General features: G+C 38.8%; 1 protein-coding gene across 4 annotated transcripts in view; it reads right to left on the bottom strand.

Moving 5' to 3' along the window:
• The window catches only part of LOC122560121 (collagen alpha-1(XIV) chain-like), a 188,439-nt gene extending 165,930 nt beyond the window's left edge, over positions 1–22,509 (bottom strand). For 2 of the 4 annotated variants that reach the window (XM_043710374.2, XM_043710377.2), the window contains exons 1-2: positions 22,425–22,509; positions 6,768–6,868 (exon numbers count right to left, since the gene is read on the bottom strand). In XM_043710374.2, coding sequence (XP_043566309.2) covers positions 6,768–6,843 — 76 coding nt within the window. In that variant the 5' untranslated portion in view covers positions 6,844–6,868; positions 22,425–22,509. Of the gene's footprint in view, positions 1–6,767; positions 6,869–17,718; positions 17,738–22,269; positions 22,404–22,424 lie in introns of those variants that run through there. The other 2 variants (XM_043710375.2, XM_087994895.1) reach the window with 2 other exon arrangements.
• Between the last annotated feature and the right edge of the window lie 751 nt (positions 22,510–23,260).

The raw sequence follows: 23,260 nt of genomic DNA, 5'->3' as shown, positions 1-23,260 counted from the left end.
TGTTGCCGCATTCCTCATTGAAATGAATACTGAATGGAACCAATAATTAACAACTACTGGTATTTACTTTAAATTCACTTTTATCCACAATTATAAGATAGATTTTATACAAAAATGCTAGTCATTTTTCTATTTCCTGTACAGCATCCACTAAACTTTTAAATGACAGAATCAAAGTGAAGATCACAAAGAGAAGTTCATATTGCACATATAAGACACATTTGTCCTGTACATGAATACAGAAATTGTCATGCTGTTAAATGGTTTGGAGGGCACAAGAGAATATTGCACAGATATTATGAACAATTGATGTTATTCAACACTAAGATACTAAAATTGTTAATATAACAGCGTGAGCCCAACAGTGAATTCTAATATCATAATAAGATTTGAACACAGACGAACAATAATCTTGTCTGTGGGTAATAGTCACATTTCTTATGCAGCATGCATCCATTGAGCTTTAAATTTTATACTGTTTTGATTGGAATTTGCCATAAAAATGACAAATAAAGTAAAGCATGACTAACAGTACAATTTTCTCGTTCTACTTTAGAATACTTTAAACACTTGACAGAACTTTGTTAAGTTGTGAAATTCTGAAGGAAACTGGATTCAGAATAAAATGTGTTTTTTGGCCTTAATTTTTTAAAAACTTCTTTCAGAAAACAGCAGTCACCCCTGGTACTGAACATTATCAGTTATCTATATTATCTGATCCATTTAAGTAAAGTTGCCTTGTATTACTTCACACACAATACATTATTCTCCTCTAATTGGGCATTGAGAGATCATTGATGATGTTTTTAATTTTAATTGATGTCTTATTGAAAAAGGAGGATCTTATGAGACTTGACAAGATAGATGCAGGAAGATTGTTGCCCCTTGTGGGAACGTCTAAGACCAGAGGGCATAATCTCAGTAAAAGCGACTGATAGGCAAATAATTCCCTTATTGGGAATGAATTTCTAAATTCCTGTGTCAGTAAGAATAGACACAAAAGGAGGAATATTTTCTGGCAGATGGGAATGAATCTGTGGAATTCTTTTCCACAGTTGACTGTTGAGGCTGGATCATTAGGTATATTCAAGGTGGAGATAGACAAATTTTTAATGAGTAAGAGAATCAAGAGTTATTGGGAGAAGTCAGTAGAGTTGAGGATTGTCAGATAAACCATGATCTCATTGAATGGCAAAACAAGACTGAATGACTTACTTCTGCTCCTACATCTTATGCTCTGTCTGCTATTATGATTCATATACAATATAAGTTTGTATACCTACAGTGAATGATACATAAAAGCCTAAGGACTTTATGGCTTTGAAACTTGTATTTTGCTTTCCTACCAAGGTCCAAAGATGTGCTGGTGAATTGGCCATGCTAAATTGCCCATAGTGTCCATGGATGTGTAGATTAGGAGGATTAACCATGGGAAATGCAGGGTTAATGGGATAGGGTAAGAGGAAGAATTTTTAGAATTAGAATCCCTACAGTGTGGAAACAGTCCTTTCGGCCCAACAAGTCCACACTGACCTTCCGATGAGTAACCCACCCAGACTCATTCCCCTACTCTATATTTTCCCCTGACTAATGCACCTAACCTACACATCCCTGAACACGATGGGCAATTTAGCATGGCTAATTCACCTCACCCGCGCACCTTTGGATTGTGGGAGGAAACAAGAGGACCCAGTGGAAACACACACAGACACGGGAGACTGTGCAAACTCCACACAGTCGCCCAAGGCTGGAATTGAACGCGGATCCCTGGCACTGTGAGGCAGCAGTGCTAACCACTGAGCCACAGTGCCACCGCATAAGTAGGGGAGTAGGGTAGGATGCTGTTTGAAGAGTTGGTGTGGACATGTTGGGCTGAATGGTCTGTTTCCACACTGCAGGGATTTTATGAATTTCCTGGAGAGTTTTTTTTCCTGTACATATGAAAAAGGCAGGAGAACAATTTGGCGAAAGATATTTTGGCAAAATGGTCCTAGAATTAAGCTCAAGGCCAGGTAGTTAGGTGATAGACAGACCAAGGACCTGATCCTAAACAAAAACCATTATACATGGCTTGGGTGGCAAGCTGAGCTGGAGGCTGAATTAAAGACAGCATGTCACATCAGGGAAGAAAAAAAAAACTCCTCACACAATCTATTCCAGCTAATACACCTGTTATTTGCATTTCTTTGCACAGGATCTTCTGATTTGATCAACTGTGACAAAAAGAGGGTGTGACTAGGAGTGAAGCAGGTAAGGGCCTCCAGAAAGCAGAAGCACAAGAACTTCAGCCTTTGCAATTGTCCAAAATGTTTGAGGTTCTTTCATTTTACACGAATGAAAGATGAGCTTGTGCACTGTGACGGTGTTTTAAAAGAAGTTATTTAACTGATTTGAGCATAAAGAAATGGAGTGGTATTAGAGTATAGAACAGATAGGTGGATTGACACTGTTCTCTGCGGCAAAGAGCATGAGTTCAGACAACTTTGTTGCTTACTTAGAGGCAGGGCTCAGGACACTTGCTCACGCTGGGAACTTACAGTGGGATGAGAAGGATCCAGTTATTGTGATCCACGTAGGTACCAATGACATAGGCAGAACAAGAATCTCTGGAATGTTACCTGAACAATTCACAATTCACTATATGGTAAGCAAAGATTCAAGAAATGAAAATGTGACCTAAAATTGTGTGTGAGAAATAGGTTGTGGTTTGGGGGACATTGCCATCAGTAGTGAAGGATGTGGGATCATCAATACCTGAATGATACTCAGATTGGTATTCAAGCAAACCACATAACTAAGGAAATGGAAAGGATTTTAGACTAAATACTGGGAGCAAGTGATCAAATTTGTACTGATGTAAACTGAGTAGAAACAAAGGAAGACAGAAAGTATTTATATTGGAAATGATAAGCAGACAATGACAGGAAGGGATACACTGTACAAATCTAAAGGCAAATCAACAGAGAATATTAGGAGGTTATAAAAATAACAAGATGGTTTTAATGCTCCCTCATCAGAAACAATTCTGCTTTTGGAGTAGGTGACAGTGGAGTCATTTGTACGAAATCAAGCCATGGATTTTGATCATTATGCTGGTCAGAACTGGCTGAGATTAACATGTTGCCCACGAGTCATTTGTGCTGGCTTGGCTGGAATGCCAAAAGTGTCACATTCCAGGAAATGATGAGTTTACCTCTTCCTGTCAATTGCTGGGCACAGCAGCCACTTGTAGAATTTGACAAGGTCCATTTTTTTTTAAAAAGAATTTAAACATGTTAATCTTGTTTATTTAATAAAGGATCTCTCTCTTCCTGTCCTCTGGGCATTACAACCACTGGATACAAACATTAAAGGTAAAGACTGCATATGACACCCTTATGCAAATAATTCTCTTAGAAGGAATGAATTTCTAAATTCGTGTATCAGTAAGAACGCAAACTGAGAACCAAAAGATTGCAAAAGCAAGACAGGCAGTTGAGATGCTGATGATTCTGAACTGCTTCATAAATCCTAACCCTTTCTCCATCACCCTCACAAACCAGACACAATAGAAGATGAAATGGTGAAGGAAGTCAAATAGCCAAGATTGATAAAAGGCAATTGAGAATGGGCAGTGTCTCCTCTTCAGACCAGAGGGAAGAAGGTGAGGATGGGAGTGAGATGCAAAGACCGAGACGTTTCTGTTGTCACAGGGTGGACAGCTTTGGGACAGCTGATTTCTTGATGTCAAAAGAGTGTGGCACTGGAAAAACAAACAGAGCCAGGCAACATCGGAGAAGCAGGAGAATTGACCTCCTGATGAAGGGCTTATGCCCAAAATGTTGATTCCCCTGCTCCTCTGATGCTACCTGACCGGCTGTGCTTTTCCAGCGCCACACTCTTCGACTCTAATCTCCAGCTTCTGCAGTCTTCACTTTCTCCTGATTTCTTGAGGTTGCAGGGATCTTAATGGAAGATCAATGCAAAGAAAGGAGCCCTGATTGACAGCATACCAGACCTAGATGTAGCTCTAACAGCAGCTGTGAGGCTAAGCAAAACTGTAGCTGAGAGCTTGGGGGAGGTATGCATGTTAACTGCCAGTTACATGGAATTATCCTCAAAAGGCAAAGTAACTTTATTCCTCAAACGAGGCATGGAGTGTCAGAGGCTGAGGGGTGACCTTATAGAGGTTTATAAAATCATGAGGGGCATGAATAGGATAAATAGACAAAGTCTCTTCCCTGGGGTGGGGGAGTCCAGGACTAGAGGGCATAGGTTTAGGGTGAGAGGAGAAAGATATAAAAGAGATCTAAGGGGCAACTTTTTCGCAGAGGGTGGTACATGTATGGAATAAGCTGCCAGAAGAAGTGGTGGATGCTGGTGCAATTACAACATTTAAAAGGCATCTGGATCTGTATATGAACAGGACGGGTTTGGAGGGATGTGGGCCAGGTACCGGCAGGTTGGACTAGACTAGGCTAGGCTATCTGGTCAGCATGGGTGAGTTGGACTGAAGGGTCTGTTTCCATGCTGTATATCTCAATGACTCTATGTGAGGGAGATAGATTTATAGTGTTTTTAAGGAATATAGGAAATCCTTTTGCTGGAGAAGGCCATTAGGTTTCAACTCATTGGTTGAAACCTAAAATCAAGGTTTTAGTAGATGATATTGGAGTTGGGGGGGGGGGGGGGGTGCATGGAATGGCATACATACACATTCCTTTGTATCATATGCACCCAGATGCCTGGATTAGTAACTGTAAGAGTTGTCCATAGTTTGCAATTTTTTCTAAAGAATGCCATACATGTCAAATTATGTGGAAAACTGCATCATGCAATTAAACCAGTACCTCTAATTCCCATATCAGTTTGAGGAAGTATTCAGTTGGGTGTTCCACAAAATAGTCACATTTCAAATGTGAAAGAAAAAAATTGAAGGGGAGGATCCACCATTTATTCTTAACTAAACAAAAGCTAAGGGTAGTGTCAAATTTAAAGGTAAAGCATAAACACCAAAGGATTGCAGGTCAGAAGACTGGAGGGGATTTTAAAAACAGTAATGAATGGCTAAACAATTAATAAGGAGGGAAAAAATTAGTGAAAAAGGTAGATCAAACAATAAAAACAAACAGTAAAAGTTCCTGTAGATGTTTAAAAAAGATAAGTTAACAAAGTGAATCTTGGTCCTATAGAAAGCTCCTGGGAGAATAATGCAACACAAGGAGATGCCAGATGGAGGAAATAGATACTTTTCATTGATCTTCGCAACAGAAAATACAGATATACCTATAAATCGGGAAATAGAAGACAGAAAGTGACTTAATAAAGTTACAATCACAATGGAAGCGGTACTGAGCAAATTGATGGAATCGCAGGCAAATAAGTCTTAATGAACATGTTAGGCTCTTCAACAAGAAAACTTATGAGATAGTTGGATGAGTTGGCTTTAATTTTCTAAAACTCCCCCGATTTAGGCAGTCAACCTGGTTTTGTAGGCAAATCATATTTAACCCATTTATTGGATAATGAACCACCAATAAATGTTCTCTATGTACTTAGATTTCCTGAATGCATTTTAAGAGGTACCATATCAAAGGTTAACATGGACAATAAAACTCAAAGTATGGGGGCTAACATGTTTGGTTAGCTAATAGGAAATAACAGGCTTAGATGGGTAATGCCCTAGTTAGCAAGATATGGTAAATGTTGTGTCACAGGAATTAGATTATATTTATATGAACAACTTGGATAACAGGGTAAATGTATGTTTATTACATTTGCTGATGAAATGAAGTTTGGTAGGAAAGGAAGTTGTAACAAGGACCTGGAGACGCTACAAAGGGATAAAGATAGGTTAACTACTGGGCAAAGAGATATGGTCAATGGAACAAAATATGAAATTTTCCATTTTGACAGGAAGAATAAAAAGCATAAAATCAAAATGCTGACAGTTTGCAGAGCTCTGAGATGCACAGGTATCTGAGCATCCATGTGCACAAATCACAAAAGGACCATACGCATGTAAAGCAAGTAGTTGGGAAAATTAATAGTGTTTGCATTTATTGTTAGGGAAATTGAGTATAAAGGTAGGAAGGTTATGCTTCAGTTATACATGGAATTTGTGAGACCATATCTGCAGTACTATATACAGTATTGATCTCCTTGTTAATGGAAGGATGAAAAGGTGCATTGGAAACGATGTTTATTGGATTAATACATGAAATGGGTAGGTTGTCTAATGAGGAAAGATTGGACAGGTTAGGATTGTATTCCCTGGAACTTGCAGGTTACATATGGAGAGGAAGTTTCCTCTTGAAGAATCAAGACGATGGGGTCACTGTCTAAATAAATAATTTATTTTAGGCAAGGACTAGGGAACTTCTTCTTTTCTCTAAGAGAGTTGCGAATCTTTGAAACTATTCAAACTGTGAAGAAGCAGAGGCATATGTCTAATGTAGAGATTCATAAGTTCTTAATAAATCAGGTGGTGAAAGATTATTGGGGTAGGCAGGAAAGTGGAATACCCAGATCAGCCAAGATCTAACAGAATAGTTGAGCAGGCTTGAAAGACTGAGTGGCTCATCCCTGTTGCTAATTCATATACTCAAACATTGCAAACAGCTATAGACATCCTGAGTGCTCACACAATTGGTCATAAAATCGAATAGGTTTTAAAGAAAGAGAAAGTATCACCAAATACCTGAAAAGCACTGACATAAATCAATTCTGAATACATTTATACATGAACTATGCTTAACTATTTGTTCTCATACTTATAAGACAAGTACCTTGTCCCTCTGCTTGACTGATCAGATGAAGCAGCATGATTACAGAGGTAAGAACACAGCTCTTTTCCAAGTTCATGGCAAAATCAGGAAACAGCCAAAACCTATATATAGGAAGGAAATAGATTGAATTAATTTTTAACTGACTATAAGTCTTGATAATTGATACATAAAAGAGATTTAGATACAATCTGATTTTTCAAATAGATCACCTGCAATAAATAACTTTACTGCTAACAGAAAATGGAGATTTCCATCCACTAACATTCCTGATTCTAAATCACTAAAGGTATAGGTAATAAAGAAAGAGGCAAATTATAGAAAATAGCAGCCATTGGTTAGAAGGGGAGGTTGGCAGATGTACTAAGTGGAATGCAACAGTATTCAGTATTGCGACATTAATTCGAATTTGCGATTTTTGAGAAGATTTGTAGCATAGGTTCAGGTTCAGGTTCTAAGTTTGCTCACTGAGCTGGAAGGTTTGTTTTCAGACTTGTCATCACCATACTAGGTGACATCATCAGCAAGCCTTCAGTGAAGCACTAGTGTTTTATGTCTCACTTTCTCTTTATGTGTCTTGGTTTCTTAAGGTGGGTGATATCATTTCCGGTCTTTTTCTCAGAGGATGGTACATGGGGTGCAAATTGATGCATTTACTGATGGAGTTCCTGTTAGGCCTCTAGGAATTCCCGTGCATTTCTCTTTTTAGCTTGTCCTACGATGGATGCGTTGTCCCAGTCAGAGTAGTGTCCTTTCTTGTCTATATGTAAGGATACTAGTAAGAAAGGGTCATGTCTTTTGGTGGCTGGTTGGTGTTCACGTATCCTAGTGGCTAGTTTCCTGTCTGTTTGTCACAGTCCTCGCATGGTATTTTGTAAAAAGTGTTTGTTTTGCTGGTTGTTTATAAAGGGTCCTTTAGGTCCATTAGCAGCTGTTTAAGTGTGTTGGTAGGTTTGTGGGCCACTATGTTGCCAAGGGGTCTGAGTAGTCTGGAAGTAATTTCAGAGATGTCTTTAATGTAAGGTAATGTGGTTAGAGTTTCTGGGTGCATTGTGTCTGCTTGTTTGGGTTTGTTGTTGAGAAATCGGCGGACTGTATTTATTGGGTCAAGAGCGTGATGCTGGAAAAGCACAGCAGGTCAGGCAGCATCCGAGAAGCTGGAAAATCGAAATTTCAGGCATAAGCCCTTCAGCCCAAAACATTGATTTTCCTGCTCCTCGGATGCTGCTGACCTGCTGTGCTTTTCCAGCACCACACTCTTGACTCTAATCTCCAGCATCTTTTGCCTGTGTTTATTGGGTACCCTTTCTTCCTGAATATGCTGTTTAGGTATTTAGCTTCAGCTGTTCAAAGTTCCTGAGTGCAGCAGTGTGTTGTGGCTCATTGAAATAATGTCCTGATGCAGCTCTGATTATGGATTATTGGGATGATTGCTTCTGTAGTTAAGTATTTGGTCTGTGTGTCGTTTGTCTATAGACGCTGGTTTGAAATTTTCCATTAACTGTTCATTCTACTGTGACATCTAAGAATGAGAGTTTGTTGTCGTTCTTCTCCTTTTGTGAATTTTATGCCAGTAACGATATTGTTGGCGTTGGTGTAGGTTTTCTCTAATTTGTTCCATTTTGTGTCATCCACATAGCGGACCCAAAGTTTGTTTTGGATAGTTGGGAGGGCTATTGTTCAAGTCTCTGCATTACTGCTTCTGCTAGGAAACCTGCTATTGGTGATCACATGGGTGTTCCGTTAATTTGTTTGTAGGTCTTGTTATTGAATATGAAGTGAGTGATGAGGCACAGGTCCACTAGCTTGAGGATGTTGCCTTTGCTGATAACATTGATGCTGTCTGGTGTTTGTGTCCTTGGTTCCTCTAGTAGTGCAGTAAGTGTTCTTTGGTCAGGTTGGTGTTAATTGATTGTGAACAGGGCTGTTATGTCAAAGGAGACTATTACTTCATCCAGAAGCCAAGGAACTACACTGAAAACTGAAATACCTAGGAGGAGATTCATGCCACTCCATTCAATCCATCAAAGAATTCCTCAACACCAAAGACACCAAGATAGAAGAGGATGAAATAATGGTCTCCTTTGACATAACAGCCCTGTTCACAATCAATTAACACTAACCTGGCCAAAGAAACACTGACTGCACTACTAGAGGAACCAAGGACACAAACACCAGACATCATCAACGTCATCAGCAAAGACAACATCCTCAAGCTAGTAGACCTGTGCGTCACCACCCACTTCACATTCAATAACAAGACCTACAAACAAAATCAACGGAACACCCATGGGATCACCAATATCAGGCTTCTTAGCAGAAGCAGTAAGGCAGAGATTTGACCAAACAGCCCTCCCAACTATCCAGCCCAAACTTTGGGTCTGCTACGTAGATGACACCTTTGCGATTACAAAACGGAACAAATTAGAGGAAACCTACAACACCATCAACAATATCCTAATGGCATAAAATTCACAAAAGAGGAGAACAATAACAAACTCACATTCCTCGATGTCACAGTAGAATGAACAGTTAATGGAAAGCTTCAAAGCAGCATCTATAGAAAACCAACATACAGAGACCAAATATTTAACTACAGAAGTAATCATCTCAATACCCACAAACTGAGATGCATCAGGGCATTATTTTAATGAGCCACAACACACTGCTATCTCCAGGAACTACGAACAGCTGAAAGAAAAATACCTATATAGCATATTCAGGAAGGACAGGTACTCAATAAACACAGTCCGCCGATTTTTCAACAACAAACCCAAACTAGCAGATACAAGGTGCCCAAAAACTCTAGCCACATTATCTTACATCAATGGCATTTCTGAAATGACTTCCAGACTACTCAAACCCCTTGGCATCATGGTAACCCACAAACCTACCAACACACTTAAACAGTGGCTAATAAGCCTAAAGGACCTTATATAAACAACCAGCAAAATGAATGTTATTTACAAATTACAATGCAAGGACATTAACAAACACTACATCAGATAAACAGGCAGAAAACTAGACACCAGGATACATGACCACTACCACTAGTATCCTTACATACAGATGAGAAAGGACACCACTCTGACTGGGACAACGCATCCATCGTAGGACAAGCTAAACAGAGACAAGCATGGGAATTCCTCGAGGCCTGGCATTCTAACTAGAACTCCATCAATAAACACATCAATTTGCACCCCACCTACCATCCTCTGAGAAAAAGAAATGGAAATGAGATCACCCACCTTAAGAAACCAAGACACATAACGGGATATAAAACCAGTGCTTCACTGGAGGCTCACTGATGATGTTACCTAGTATGGTGATGAAACTTCTGAAAACATGGCTTCCAGCTCAGTGAGCAAACTTACCACTTGAACTAATTCGAATACATGTATGACTTGAACTTCAATGGGCAAATTTGCAGAGCCTGTATGAACAAAAAACAGGACTGCATACTTACTTAACTGATAGGAACTGACATTTTGATTCCTAATGGTGGGTTCAAATGTAGAAATCAATGAATGGTTAGTCCTAATGCCATTCTTTGGCAAGATCTTAACATTTGTATGCCATGATTTGAATACTGATTATATTAAAACATTTGGTAATTATATCCTACTTTCAAATTATGACATAAGAATTCTGTAATACCTGGTTCACATTCATTTAAAGATGGGTGGGCAGCTTTGTGCAGCTGTGCCGGAGGTCAACAGTTTTCCTTGTTAAACTACAGCATGAGAGGAGCAGAAGAACAGAGGTGCAGGTCCAAAGGGGAGTCAGGGATGGGGAGTATGGTGGCAATGGGGAGGGGTTAGAGCATGGAGGTTAGATCCAAAGCAGGATAGAGGATGGGATCAGGGACATAGATACATGAAATAAGGAAAGTCTGGTGGAAATAATCAAAGTAAACAATAGAAGGCCTCATGGGTTTTTTTTCTGCACTGTCTAGACAGGAGTTCATCTTAGGTTGTTGGCTGGAAGATGCCTTATAGGAAGTTCACTTACAACATTTCAATAATGAATGTGTTCTTGGACAATCTTGTTAACAGTGCACAGAAACAAGGGCCATCTTTGTCTTTAAATTCAACAGAAAGTCAATGCAAAAACACAACATTGGTTGAAAGAGACAGTCTCCAGAAGATGTGCAAATGAAGGCATAAAGTAGATATAATTTAATTTTTAAATAAAATTGTGTCTTCTGTCACATTACAAAATAACTCGTCTTTGTAAACCTCGTACAGCATCTGTAGCTGGCTTTGACATCTGCAATGCCGAATTTTTCTGCTTGCATTAGCCCAGGGATTCAGAGTTCAGAAATACCCAACATCCATTCTGACAATTTCCATTGATGTATTCACTTTCCAAACACATGCCATGTTTTCCTCAGTTTCTCCAATTTCTAATTTTTTTCTCCAGTATCTTGAATTCTTTAGCTGTTGCAGAATTATTTGCCCTCTCTGCAATCTGAACAACATCCATTTGAATTGTGCTTATCTTTGCTGTTCCTTTTAGATGTCACATTGTCATATCAGAGAGCAGGTTTGGCACAAATATAGTGCACACCAAGTGTGAAGTGGTAACCTTGGCATCACGTGTTCATGTGTGCAGACACACGGAACTGAGGAGACACCTCTAACAGCATTATTCCATGGATAGAATCTTCTCAGCTGTCATGTGATGAGAAATTTGTGAGAATGTGATAAGCAAGAAAAAGTCTCATCCACAATGTTGAGAAAAATGTTTGATTTTCCCCTTAAAGTTTCAGCAGCTTATGAGAATCTCACCAGTAAGCATTATGATCTTATTTCTCATTTATCTGCATCTCATTATTTGTAATTCTTACCTTATTTAAATGCAGCTCACAGTCTCCTATGCAGTGAAGAACTAAGTGTTGCCAATGCCTGAGATAAAAGTCAGAGTGGCTACCTGATGGATGAAGTTCAGTAGTTGTTTCTCTAGAACTCCATGTTAACCAACATTACGCTCCATGAGAATCAAGCACCTCCAACCACTGACCATGGATGTCAACAGCAGCGAAACAACCACCTCACCACATCAGTTTAGCCAGTCTTGGATTTCAACACTTCACTACTGCACTTTGGAGCTCACTAACACTTTATTGTGCAATGTTCCTGTCTATTCACTTTGCATGCAGGAACACAAACCCATCTCATGCATCTGTGCAGGATACATCTTAGGGCTCTTAGCTCACATCCTTGGCACCCACTCACGTTGAGCTTACTTGGATGCTCATACAATTTCGGTCATGCCTTTTAGAGCATTTCATTGTAAACTTTCGTGAGACAAAGCCGGGCAGTTTGTCGTGGTAGCCAGCACTGAAGTCAAATGGGTGGACATGATGGTGTATGGCATTGTGTGACGTCATGGCACACCTACAGCATATGCCAGCAACTTATGCAGCTAACACATTGCATGCTTTGACCAAATAGCCATGTCTGAAGGGGGAGCTACGGTCAATCAGGGTGCATGGCAATATTCAGTCAGGGGCATCATCCGAGCTCAGTCAATGGATTGGCCACAGTCACTCAGGCATTTGGTGTGATCAGGTCCTAGGGATCGGTGTCTTTCTAATCTGGAGCATCAGTCACAGTCATTTGCTCCAGGTCAAGCCCTACCTGTCCAAGGAGTACAGGTCATAGAATCATAAAAGTTGTACGGCATAGAAACAGACATTTGATCCAACTTGTCCATGTTGACCAGATATCCTAAATTAATTGAGTCCCATTTGCCAGTAATTGGCCGATATCCCTCTAAACACTTCATGTTTATACATCCAGATGCCTGTTAATATTGTAATTGTATTAGCCTCCATCACTTTTTCTGGCAGTTCATTCCATATATGCATCACTGTCTGTGTGAAAAAGTTGCCCCTTACGTCCTTTTTGAATCTATCCCTTCTCACCTGAAACCTATGCCCTCTAATTTTGGACTCCCTTAGCCCGGGGAAAAGATCTTGATTGTTCACTCTATCCACGCCCCTCATGATTTTATAAACCTCCAAAAGGTCACCCCTCAGCTTCCAATGCTCCAAAGAAAATACCCCTGCCTATTCAACTTCCCCTACTTCCATCAAGGAGCTGAGGGGCAAGGGATTGGATCATGCTAGTTGGGACTGTCCTCATAAGTCAGTCCAGGATGTGGGCCACGATTAGTCCTGGGATTTGGCAATAGACATCAATAGGGTTATCAGGGACAGTACATGCTGGTTCAGAGAAAGTGGGAAACTCAAGTATGGGTATTGGAGGTGTCCTGCTGGGGGAAAATAAGAGTGAATGGGGCTCAACTCCAAGTATATTGGTGAGATCTAATAGAAGATAGAAAGGCACAGGTACTGCATGAGGTGATTTTTAAAAGGGCAACCACTCTCACTTCACAATGGACAGTGGATAATGACAGTGGGCATACCAATGCATGGGACAAAATAGACATATTGATTGTCAAATAAAAGGGTTGTACAGTAACATGTGAAGCCTCAAAGCTGTTGGGGTGTCACGGACAGGTATACAAAAGGCATAATGAAGAGTGGACAGCAATGTTGACTTTCAAGTGGAGCCTGGATTATACGCTCAGGAGCACGACCCATATACCATCTTCTACCAAGTTTCATGTGCACATTTAGAATGAAAGTAACTGCCAGCACATTCACAGAAGGCAGAATGATTTCTTTTTTTTGTCTGCAGAGGTGGAGTGGCCATGTTTGCACAGAGGCAGATAGAAAGTTAATTGAGCATGAGACAACACCCACCCTTAAATGAGTGTGTACAATCTTGTAAAACACGCAGGTATAATCAAACTTTGCAACAAGAGAAGTGTGCAATCTGCTTAACTCTTAACTGCTCTCTGAAATGCACAAAAGGGGGAAAAAAATGAATGAAATTGGCATTGATGAAGCCCTGGAAATGAAAATGGCAAAACGTCAACCCTGCAAAGTACTTCTCACTGATATCTTGGGGGAGTTCATCAAAATTGGGAGAGCTAGCTCACAGCAATTCACTGATTCATACCTTACACAATGCCTCAGACAACACCATCACCATCCTTGCATTTGGCCTGCCCCACTGACAGGACAGACACAGCAGAAATGCCAGCAGTGACATTAGGTCAAGAGGGAGTTGCTCCGAAGTTCCATACATGCCGATTAATTTGCCGATGTATTGATTTCGAGTTTTGGAAATTGAAGTTGTGCGCTAAAAAAAAAAAATTAGAGGGAGTATTCCCTAGGAGTTCCCATAACATTGGCTCTGGCTGCCATGTAGTCTCATGACATCAAGTCAAACATGGACAAGAAAACCTCCTGCTGATTACCACGTACCATCACCCTAATGTATCAGTACTGGTCAGGTCAGATCAGGTCCTAAAGTACATAGTTGTTCGATTGGATCTGCTTGCAGCTGGTGAGGGAACCAACAAGATGGAAAAACATACTTGACCTCACCTTCACCATCTGGACTGCTGCAGGTGCATCTGTCCATAACAGAATTGCTAAGAGTGGCCACCGCAGTCCTTGTGCAGACCAAGTTCCATCTTCACACTGAGAATACCATCCATTGTGTTGTGTGACACGATCACCATCTTAAAGGGGACAGACTTGGAACAGACCAGCAAATCAAGACTGGGCACCTATTAGGCACTGTGAGCCATCAGCTAGAATTTAACTGTACTTAAACACAATCTGCAACTTCATGGCCTGGCATATCCGCCACTTTACCATTACCATCCTGGTTTAATTAAAAGTGCAGAATGGCATGCTAGGAGCAGCACCAGGCAGACTGGAAAATGAGGTGTCAATCTGGTGAAGCTACAAAACAAGACTACTTGTCGGCCAAACACAAGTAGCAACTGAAAAAAAAGCTAAGCAATTCCTCCACCACCAACGGGATCAGATCTAAGCTCTGCAGTCCTCCCACATCTAGTCACAAATGGTGGTGGAAATTAAACAAGAGGACACTCCACAAATATCCTCATCCTCAATAATAAGAAAACCCAGCAAAAGACAAGGTTTAAGCATTCGTAAAAATTTTCAGCCAGAAGTCCTGAATGGATGATCCATCTTGGCCTCCTTTAGAGGTCTTCAGTATTAAGGTTGCCAGTCTTCAGTCAATACAATTCACTCCACAAGATGCATAGAAATGACTAGAAGTACTAGGTACTGTAACGGGTATGGACCCTGATAACATTTCTGTGATAATGCAGAACTTGTTGTTTCAATACAGCTACTTCACTGACCTCTATATGGCAATGTGGAAAATTGCCCAGGTATTTCCTGTTAAAAAAAAGCAAGACAAATTCAACCCACCAATTACTAACCCATCGGTTTACTCTTGTTCATCAGTAATGTGATGCAAGTGTCATCAACACTGCAAACAAGCAGCATTTGCTTACAATAACCTGGCCACTAATGCTCAGTTTGGGTTCTGCCAAGGCTACTCAGCTCCTAACCTCATTATAGCTTTGTTTCAAGAATGGATAAAATAGCTAAATTCCAGAGGTGAGGTGAGAGTGACTGCCCTTGACATGAGGGCCACATTTGACCAAGTGTGACATCAAGAGGCTCTAGCAAACTAGAGTCAATGAGAATCAGGGAAAAATACTCTGGAGTCTTACTTGGCACAAAGAAACAAGCTTGTCATTGTTGGAGGTTAGTCATGTCAGCTCCAGGAGTACTGTCCTAGGCCCATCTTCATCTGCTTCATCAATGACTTCCTTCCATCAGAAGTAGAGATGTTTACCAATGATTGCATAACATTCAGCACCATTCAACATTCTTCAAACAATGGACCAGTCCACAGCCAAATACAGCAGGATTCAGACAATATCCAGATTTAGGCTGATAAGCGACATGTAGCATTACACCACATTAGGTACAAGGCAATGACCATCTCCAACAAGAGAGAATCTAACCACTTTTTGACATTCAATAACATCACCATTACTGAATTACACACTAACAACATCCTGGGGGTTACCATTGATCAGAAACTGAACTGGACTAGCCATATAAATACTGTAGCTTCAAATGCTGAGCTTTTCTAGCAATTTCTATTTTTGTCTCTGATTTACAGCATCTGCAGTTCTTTCAGTTTTACCCAGCCTTTCCAGTCTATTTTTTATACCTCAAACCCTCCACTCTCAGCAACATCCTGGTAATTTTGTTTTTCTGAACCCTCTCCAGTTTATTAATATCCTTCCTAAAACAGGGCAACAAGAACTGCACAAAGTACTCCAGACCAGGCCTCACTAACGTCCTGTACAACCTCAACGTAATGTCCCAACTTCTACACTCTGAGCAATGAAGGCAAGCATGCTAAACACTTTCTTAACAACCCTGTCTACTGGTGACACAAAGAGGATATAGCTTGCAAAACTGGAATATGGCAGGACAGTACATGATGGAGCAAAGAGGTTATAAAATCCAGGAGATAAAGTTGGCAGGCAGGAGCATGGTGGAGAGGACCCGGACAGATGTAAGGTGCCAAGGTAATTTGGGTCCCGTTTCATTCATCAGGTTCTAAATCCTTGCTATTCTCATAGTACCAGAACAGAGAATCTCTCTTAATGTACCAGATACTGGCCTCTCCACTGTTCCTAACCTTCTGTTCTCTTATCGGAGATTCTTCCTAGGAATTACCATTGGATGTCTTTGAACACCCATTTCTCAGTACCATAATTGTCTCAGATTACCTTCCACTGTCTCAAAATCACCCTCAGTGTTAAATCAACTGATCCCTCTCAGCTCAGGAGAAGTCTCTGTAGTGTTCCAGACTGGAATTCCCCTCAAAATGATGCTGTACTCTTTGTTGGACTTAAGTTGATGCTGATTTTCACTCATACAGTTTATCACATCATCTGAACGCTTCATTTCATTTCTGGCCTGTAATATTCTCCTGCAGCTTTAAAGTTGATTTGTCCTAACATTTCAGAAGATTTTGTCCACAAGAAAAAAAAACACTTTCAACCAGCTGAATTTTGTCTTCCAGCTTTTTGTTAACCAGTTCCATTACTGTTCAGTATTTAAAATTTCTGCTCCTACTGAAAAGTAGTTTATCATTTAATGTGGAGTGTTAGGCCAGTCCTCTCAATGACTTCAATCATACAAGGCATAGAAATGTGTAGCGCCAGTATATTTATCGATTTATGAATACCTTGAGTTGTTTCCTTATGTCAATTCACTTTGTATCTGTTTCTCAGCAGTTACTTGCTTCACAGTCACGAAAATCTTACAATACATTGTTAGTTTCTCATTTGATTTCTTAAAAGGACTGCAGCTGCACTACAAACTCTGTAAGACGTGTCCAATTAAAAGGAAACCTAAATGCTTTTTGAAACTGAGCCAATAATGTATTGATATTTCAGGAAAAGTGTATTTGTATATTAACATGGATCATTGTAATACGGAAATACATTACATGATATGCTATTCAGCAATTTAGGAGCCGAATTGATGATAACTGAAACTGTTTTTACACTTTTTTTGAATCTTCCTTTTGGTGTGTACAATTACCTCAATACCCCCTGTATTACATTCAGTAATTTTCTGTCCAAACCCTCCCTCTAGTTTGTTTCATCCTCTTTTGTTTTAAAGAGTTTTCTTAAGGAACAACCCTTCAATCACCAGCCTTAATCTCTGTGTTCAGACTTTACCACAAATCATAATGCACTTTGTTGTTAGAACATAAAGCTTACTTATAACTCAATAAGAGTCTTGCCTATAAGATATATTTCCTGTAAATTAAGATTACAGATTGTCATATTTCTTGTGTTATTGGCATTATACAATAACTACAAATTAAGTAGTGTGGATTCAGTTCACTTAAATAAGTCTGATCTTTTCAACAGGTCAGCCTGCAACTTGCAATTTCCAGTACCAATGTATGCATTCCTTTCTACCATTAAATGGGGTTTTGTGGTGTACTGTTAATGTCCTTACCTCTGTGTTCACATCCCACCTGCACCAGATGTGTGTTCTCACTTGTCCTCTCTTTGCATGTTTCTCCTTGATGGCAGTTGGGCATGTGGTGTTGTCCTGGTTCTTGGCTCACTAGCATATCCAGTTCTTAAAGTAATAAGTGGAGTACAGATTTCAACCACAGTGAATTGGGAGGGGAGGTCCTTTTTAATTTATTGTCTTCACTATTGAGTATTTGTGCCCTTTTTCAGTTCACCAGAAGTTGGCTGGTAAATAATTCCTAAACTATTCTACTTAAAATAAATAGTCGATACTTAAAACATGGCAGGATAGCTCATTTGAGTGGAACGTAGAGCCTATGGAATGTGGAAAGTCATAGATGCGCATTAATCGAAAATGAACACATTTTTAGGAAATATCACTGTCTGCATGCTTCTGAACTGTACATGACAACTGGTAATACAATTTCATTCTGGGCCTTGGTTCACTAGCATGTCCATCACTTAACACAACGCATCTTTTAAAATGACACAGATAAAAGTTAAAAACAGCAAAATATAATGCACCAAGAGAACTCATAAAAATTACATTTTCAACTTTATAGATCAATGATTATCATAAAAATATTTTCAGCAGTACTGCTGGTTGAATAGCAAATGTATCAACAGGTTATTTATCATTACTTATTGAGGGTCAAAAGTCAGTCCATATGTATGATTCTAATTGTTGCAAACCTTTGTGTTCTGTTTGTTCGGCTGTTCGACATTGGAATATAAAACTTTGTTCTTCATATTTTCCTGGTCTACTCATATATCCATAATTAAGAATTAATAAGCGGTATTTCTTACATTTCCCTATTGACAATAATGCCCATTTGTTAAGGACATTTGGCTGAGGAAAACTGACCGAGACCTCTTCCACAATAGTGAATGAACATCTTATTCTCTCTCAAGTATTCAGATGCTTTGATGTTGCTCCAATTTAATAAATTAAGAATCTCTACATGGCTTTCAAGAACTTGGCTCACTTTGGTTCTTACAACTCAATTGTTGCATAATCATTAATATTATGATTGATAACTTCTCTTTCCGTGCTTGTTTTTAATTTTTCATTGCTTTTATTGACTGAAAATATTATTTGTGTTTTTAAGCCAGTTTCCAGTGATTAAGTAGTCCAGTTTGAATGTAGAAATATCTTCAAACCTATTCAATTTTAGATATTCTTCAGAAGAAATATTTCCTTACATTAGTGTTGTGAGATTATGTGAAATATATCACCAGAGATAGTGGTTGAAGCAGAAACCAGATCAAAATTTTAAAATAGGTTAGAAAGGTTATCCAGAACTGGGGACAGGGCAAGTGGAACTAGTTAAAACTATGGGATTAAAACTGATTAGATAAGAGGATAAACATGAAAAGTAGACCAGTTGCAATAACCAACCTGTTCTTGTATTGAAAATCATCGGATTTATTAAATTGGATTCCTTATTTACATTGGAGTAAGGAATGTTATTTCTTTATACTCAGATTGGTATTGTATAGCAATAAAGCTATACATTCTATTTATGTTACAATGTAAAAAGGTATAATTATTTCTTTGGAATTGTGATGTGTCAGAATTATTCAAATAAAACTCTTGAAAAACTTCCTACAAAAATAATTCCCATTAAAAGATCATTTTCAAGCAAATTTGTAAACATTATAGAATGTTTCATCAAAAAAGTAACTGATTTTGCTAAATTGTACATGCTTGGAGCAGAAAGCAAGACCTACTGAAAAGATATCTAGCTGCATACAAACTGTTACTGCTACCATTGGCATTAAGATAAATGGTTATACTTCACTGGTGTATATCATGAGATGATATTTGTATGACATTTTATAACTTCACTCCATGGAGAGGTACATATTGTTTGAAAGTCATGATATCAAATAAATTGAGATGCAATAAAGCAAAACAAAGCACTTACTGTGAACAAAAACACTTGCTTTCAGTAAAATGTTGCTTTTTAAATTCAGGTTAATCATTCTCATTTTGATTGCTTTTTTCTACCAATTCCACTAACAAGCAACAATCTTTCTTTTAACAGTAAGGCATCCCAAATAAAGCAATTCAAAATGGAAAACTAGGGCTTTCCTTGAGTGTTTATATGTTAGAAAGTTGTTTTTTTAAAAAACATGTCCAGCGCTGTTTTATCACGTAAGTATGCTCTATGGTGCAACAGTGATTCAAATGGAAGACAACTTATGCTGATCTACACTCAAGTATCATAATCATAATCAGTATTGCTGTCTTAGAACATGGAAAATTATCAGATGCCCCCGCTAGAAAGTATGTGCACACACCTTCCAGAAATGGATATGACATCTGGCTCAACTGCAATATTCTCTGCTCCACCTCCATTCTAACTACCTTCAATACTCACTATCTAACTTCACACAAAAAGGCTCTGGTCGGCAAAAGAATTTGAGGTTACTGAAATCAATTCCTGACATAAATTACACTCAGGAGAGGAGAAATAATTTGGAGGTTTATAAATATGTGGAGCACTGCAAAGCAGTGGTTTACAATTTTCTGCACCAATACATAGCCTCACATTATGTAAGTACAGGTCACTGATAAGAGCAGCAGACTGACTGGTAACCTGTATAGCTATATTGAATCTTTGAGGTTTTTTATGATATATAGTAACTTTTGGAAGATTAAAAAAAACTTACAATAAATCAGTAAGTGTTTTCAATCTAGGCATGTGAACATTTGCAAAGGATATTATCTGCCACAGTACTTACTTGTAATATAGTCACTAAACATTCTTATTATTTTATTACTGGAAAACTTCCCTAAAGTGCTCATCACGATGACTGTTTTACAGCAGCAGCAAGGGAAAGGGCAACAGATCTGTTCCTCACATTTAATGCTTCCTCAGGCACCATTGTACAGATCTCACATCTCAGCTTTTACTACATTAATGGGAATTTGACTTATTACATTTCCAGACGTATAGCTAAAAATGGTTAGTAAGTTATTTAAGGAAATGCTCCATTTCAGAATCTACAAAAACACCTGCATTTCAAACATTTTCTGTACAGATTGCTAACAACAAAGCTTATACATTATACAATAAACTCCCTAACCATAGGACTATTGCTCCTAGCTAAAGCATGTTCCTACATGTGGATCTTAATTATATATAAACAAACCCATGCTAAAAGTCAAACTTATAAAGAATTTGACTTATTTTTCACTCTGTAAATATTCACTTGATGCAAAACAGAATAATTGTCCAAAGTGGCTTTGATTTTTCTAGTTATCATTTGAATGAAGAACATAATTGAAAAACTCAGTGTTGAAGGTAGCCATTTTCTCCATTAAGTAAGCCATAGAATTTTCCTTCATGTTGAGGGTAAAATGCTTTAGTATAGAATGGGCATCCCTGATGCCATTATCATCCTGCTGAGCAAGTTAAATCAAAATTACCATTGTTCATTATCACATTGGAGCATATCTTTTTTATAAGCAGGCAACTAAGTAAGGCTACTGTTACCTAAATCTGTTGCAACACAATTGTTTCTAGATCAGAGCATCTAGTTTATAGTTTTACACAGTACAATGACTACACAAAAATATTTGAGGGTAAGAGACTTTAGGACTTCATAAAATTGGGAATGCTGCTATATATTCCCAAATCTTCCCTCATCCATCCCACCACCCTAATCCACAGAATTTGGTTTGACTGTGAATCCTTCCTCCTAACTCAGTGACAGCTCTGTACATCTATGCATACAAACCTACACAGATACTCAGTCTCAGCCAGTATAGTGACCAAAAACATTTCAATGTTTGTAAAGTGTTTAGTGTACATCTTGAGAATGCTGTAAAACCTGAATTGATAATGTACTTGAGAAATGTAGGGATGATTTTATGAGGCTCCACTCTAACACACAACCTCACTGAACTCCCAAGTCTAGTACCCTTGACACCTGCAATCAATCTCCCTGCATTATAAACTGAAGTGAACATGAGGATGCTGCTCCAATCTCAATATTACATCATTTAGAAGCTGTAAAAGGAAAATGCCATGAGTCAAAAGGAACAGCCTTATAAGTATAAGGCAGGGTGTAATTAATCCTTAAGCAGTTTCAATTTTAACAACGGAAATATAGAATAATAACTTTCCAGGGAGATTACAGATTTAAAACTACACGTGTGAAAATTCTAACGCCATAAAGCTCAACATCAAATCATTATTTCGCTCATTTAAACATGCAAATACATTACCAACATCCTATCGACACCTTAGAAACAAAGTACTTTCACTGTTCTTGTGTCATTTTTCTTATCATAAAGACATTGGAAAGTACACAAAAATATCAGATTACGTGCGAAATAATTATTTCAATTCAAAGTTTCAATTCTTTTTCCTTATTTGATTGTTTTGCAATGTTGTCTTCAAAAAAGCTACTTGCTGCATATATAAGATAGTTGCACCCCATTACAAACATATAATTTATTCCCTTAACAAATCAACTACTATTAATCTGGGGGTAATTTCCGGTACAAAAACAATTCTACCTGTTGGAGCACTGATGATTCCCTGGTGTCTGTGTGATCTGATGCTACATATAAACACGGCTTCCACTGCAGAGGGAGTATTTGCAGCTGACAGATTCACACAACTCCTTCCATAGCTCGTTTATTCAATGATATATGCCTCACACGGTACTTACTGAAGTGAGGTTTGAATCCAGAATGATCATTCCATTTATGATCTGAAGTTTTCCTCACACTACGATGCATAGGGGTGTGACATGCACTCGGTAACATTTGGTGTAGATCTGCCCCCTCGGTGACGAATCAGCGGATTATTAACCCTTTCAACACTGAAGAACCTATTTGTCCCGAAAGAAATCGTTTCCGAACGTGTTTAGAAAACCGAAGCAAAATTCTAATGGGACACATTAGTGAAGTGTAACAAACCATCTGCTAAGGAAGCAAATAACAGTAATTATGGATATTTGTGTCATTCCTGATCGTTTCTGAAGTTTCCAATGTTTACACTCTCCCAGAAGGATCACAGTTTTCAACAGACTTTACCCGGTAACCTGGCAACCACATGGCCCGCTGCAGAAATATCCTAATTTCTTCACTAATTCGCATATTATTCTCGGAGACCAGTCCCGTCCAGGGAAAACTCAATTCAATTGTGAACTAAACAGCTCACCTAAACAATCCAAATGACTATTTTCCTAAACATATATTCTTAGCTATTTGGTAAATGAATGCATTGCGAAAGACAACCCGAGAAAACTCTGAAAACATTTTTTTTAAAACTTACAAACTGGGCAGTTAAAATGGCAGCTGAACCTACAGATGGAGGAATTAGTAACTTTAGAAAGAAACATTTTTCTCATTCTTCCACGGGATGTGGATGTATTTATCGCTCAACCTTAATTGCCCAGAGGGCACTTAAGAGTCAACCACATTGTCGTGGGTCTGGAGTCACATAGGCCAGACCAGATAAGGATGGCAGTTTTCTTCCCTAACCGTCATTAGTGATCCAGAG

Source organism: Chiloscyllium plagiosum, unplaced genomic scaffold (genome assembly GCF_037043375.1).
Source record: "Chiloscyllium plagiosum isolate Xiang-an unplaced genomic scaffold, Cpla_swu_hap1 HiC_scaffold_15, whole genome shotgun sequence".
Classification (NCBI taxonomy): domain Eukaryota; kingdom Metazoa; phylum Chordata; class Chondrichthyes; order Orectolobiformes; family Hemiscylliidae; genus Chiloscyllium; species Chiloscyllium plagiosum.
The sequence above is the reverse complement of the archived record's forward strand: the minus strand, read 5'-3'. Positions and strand labels throughout refer to the sequence as shown.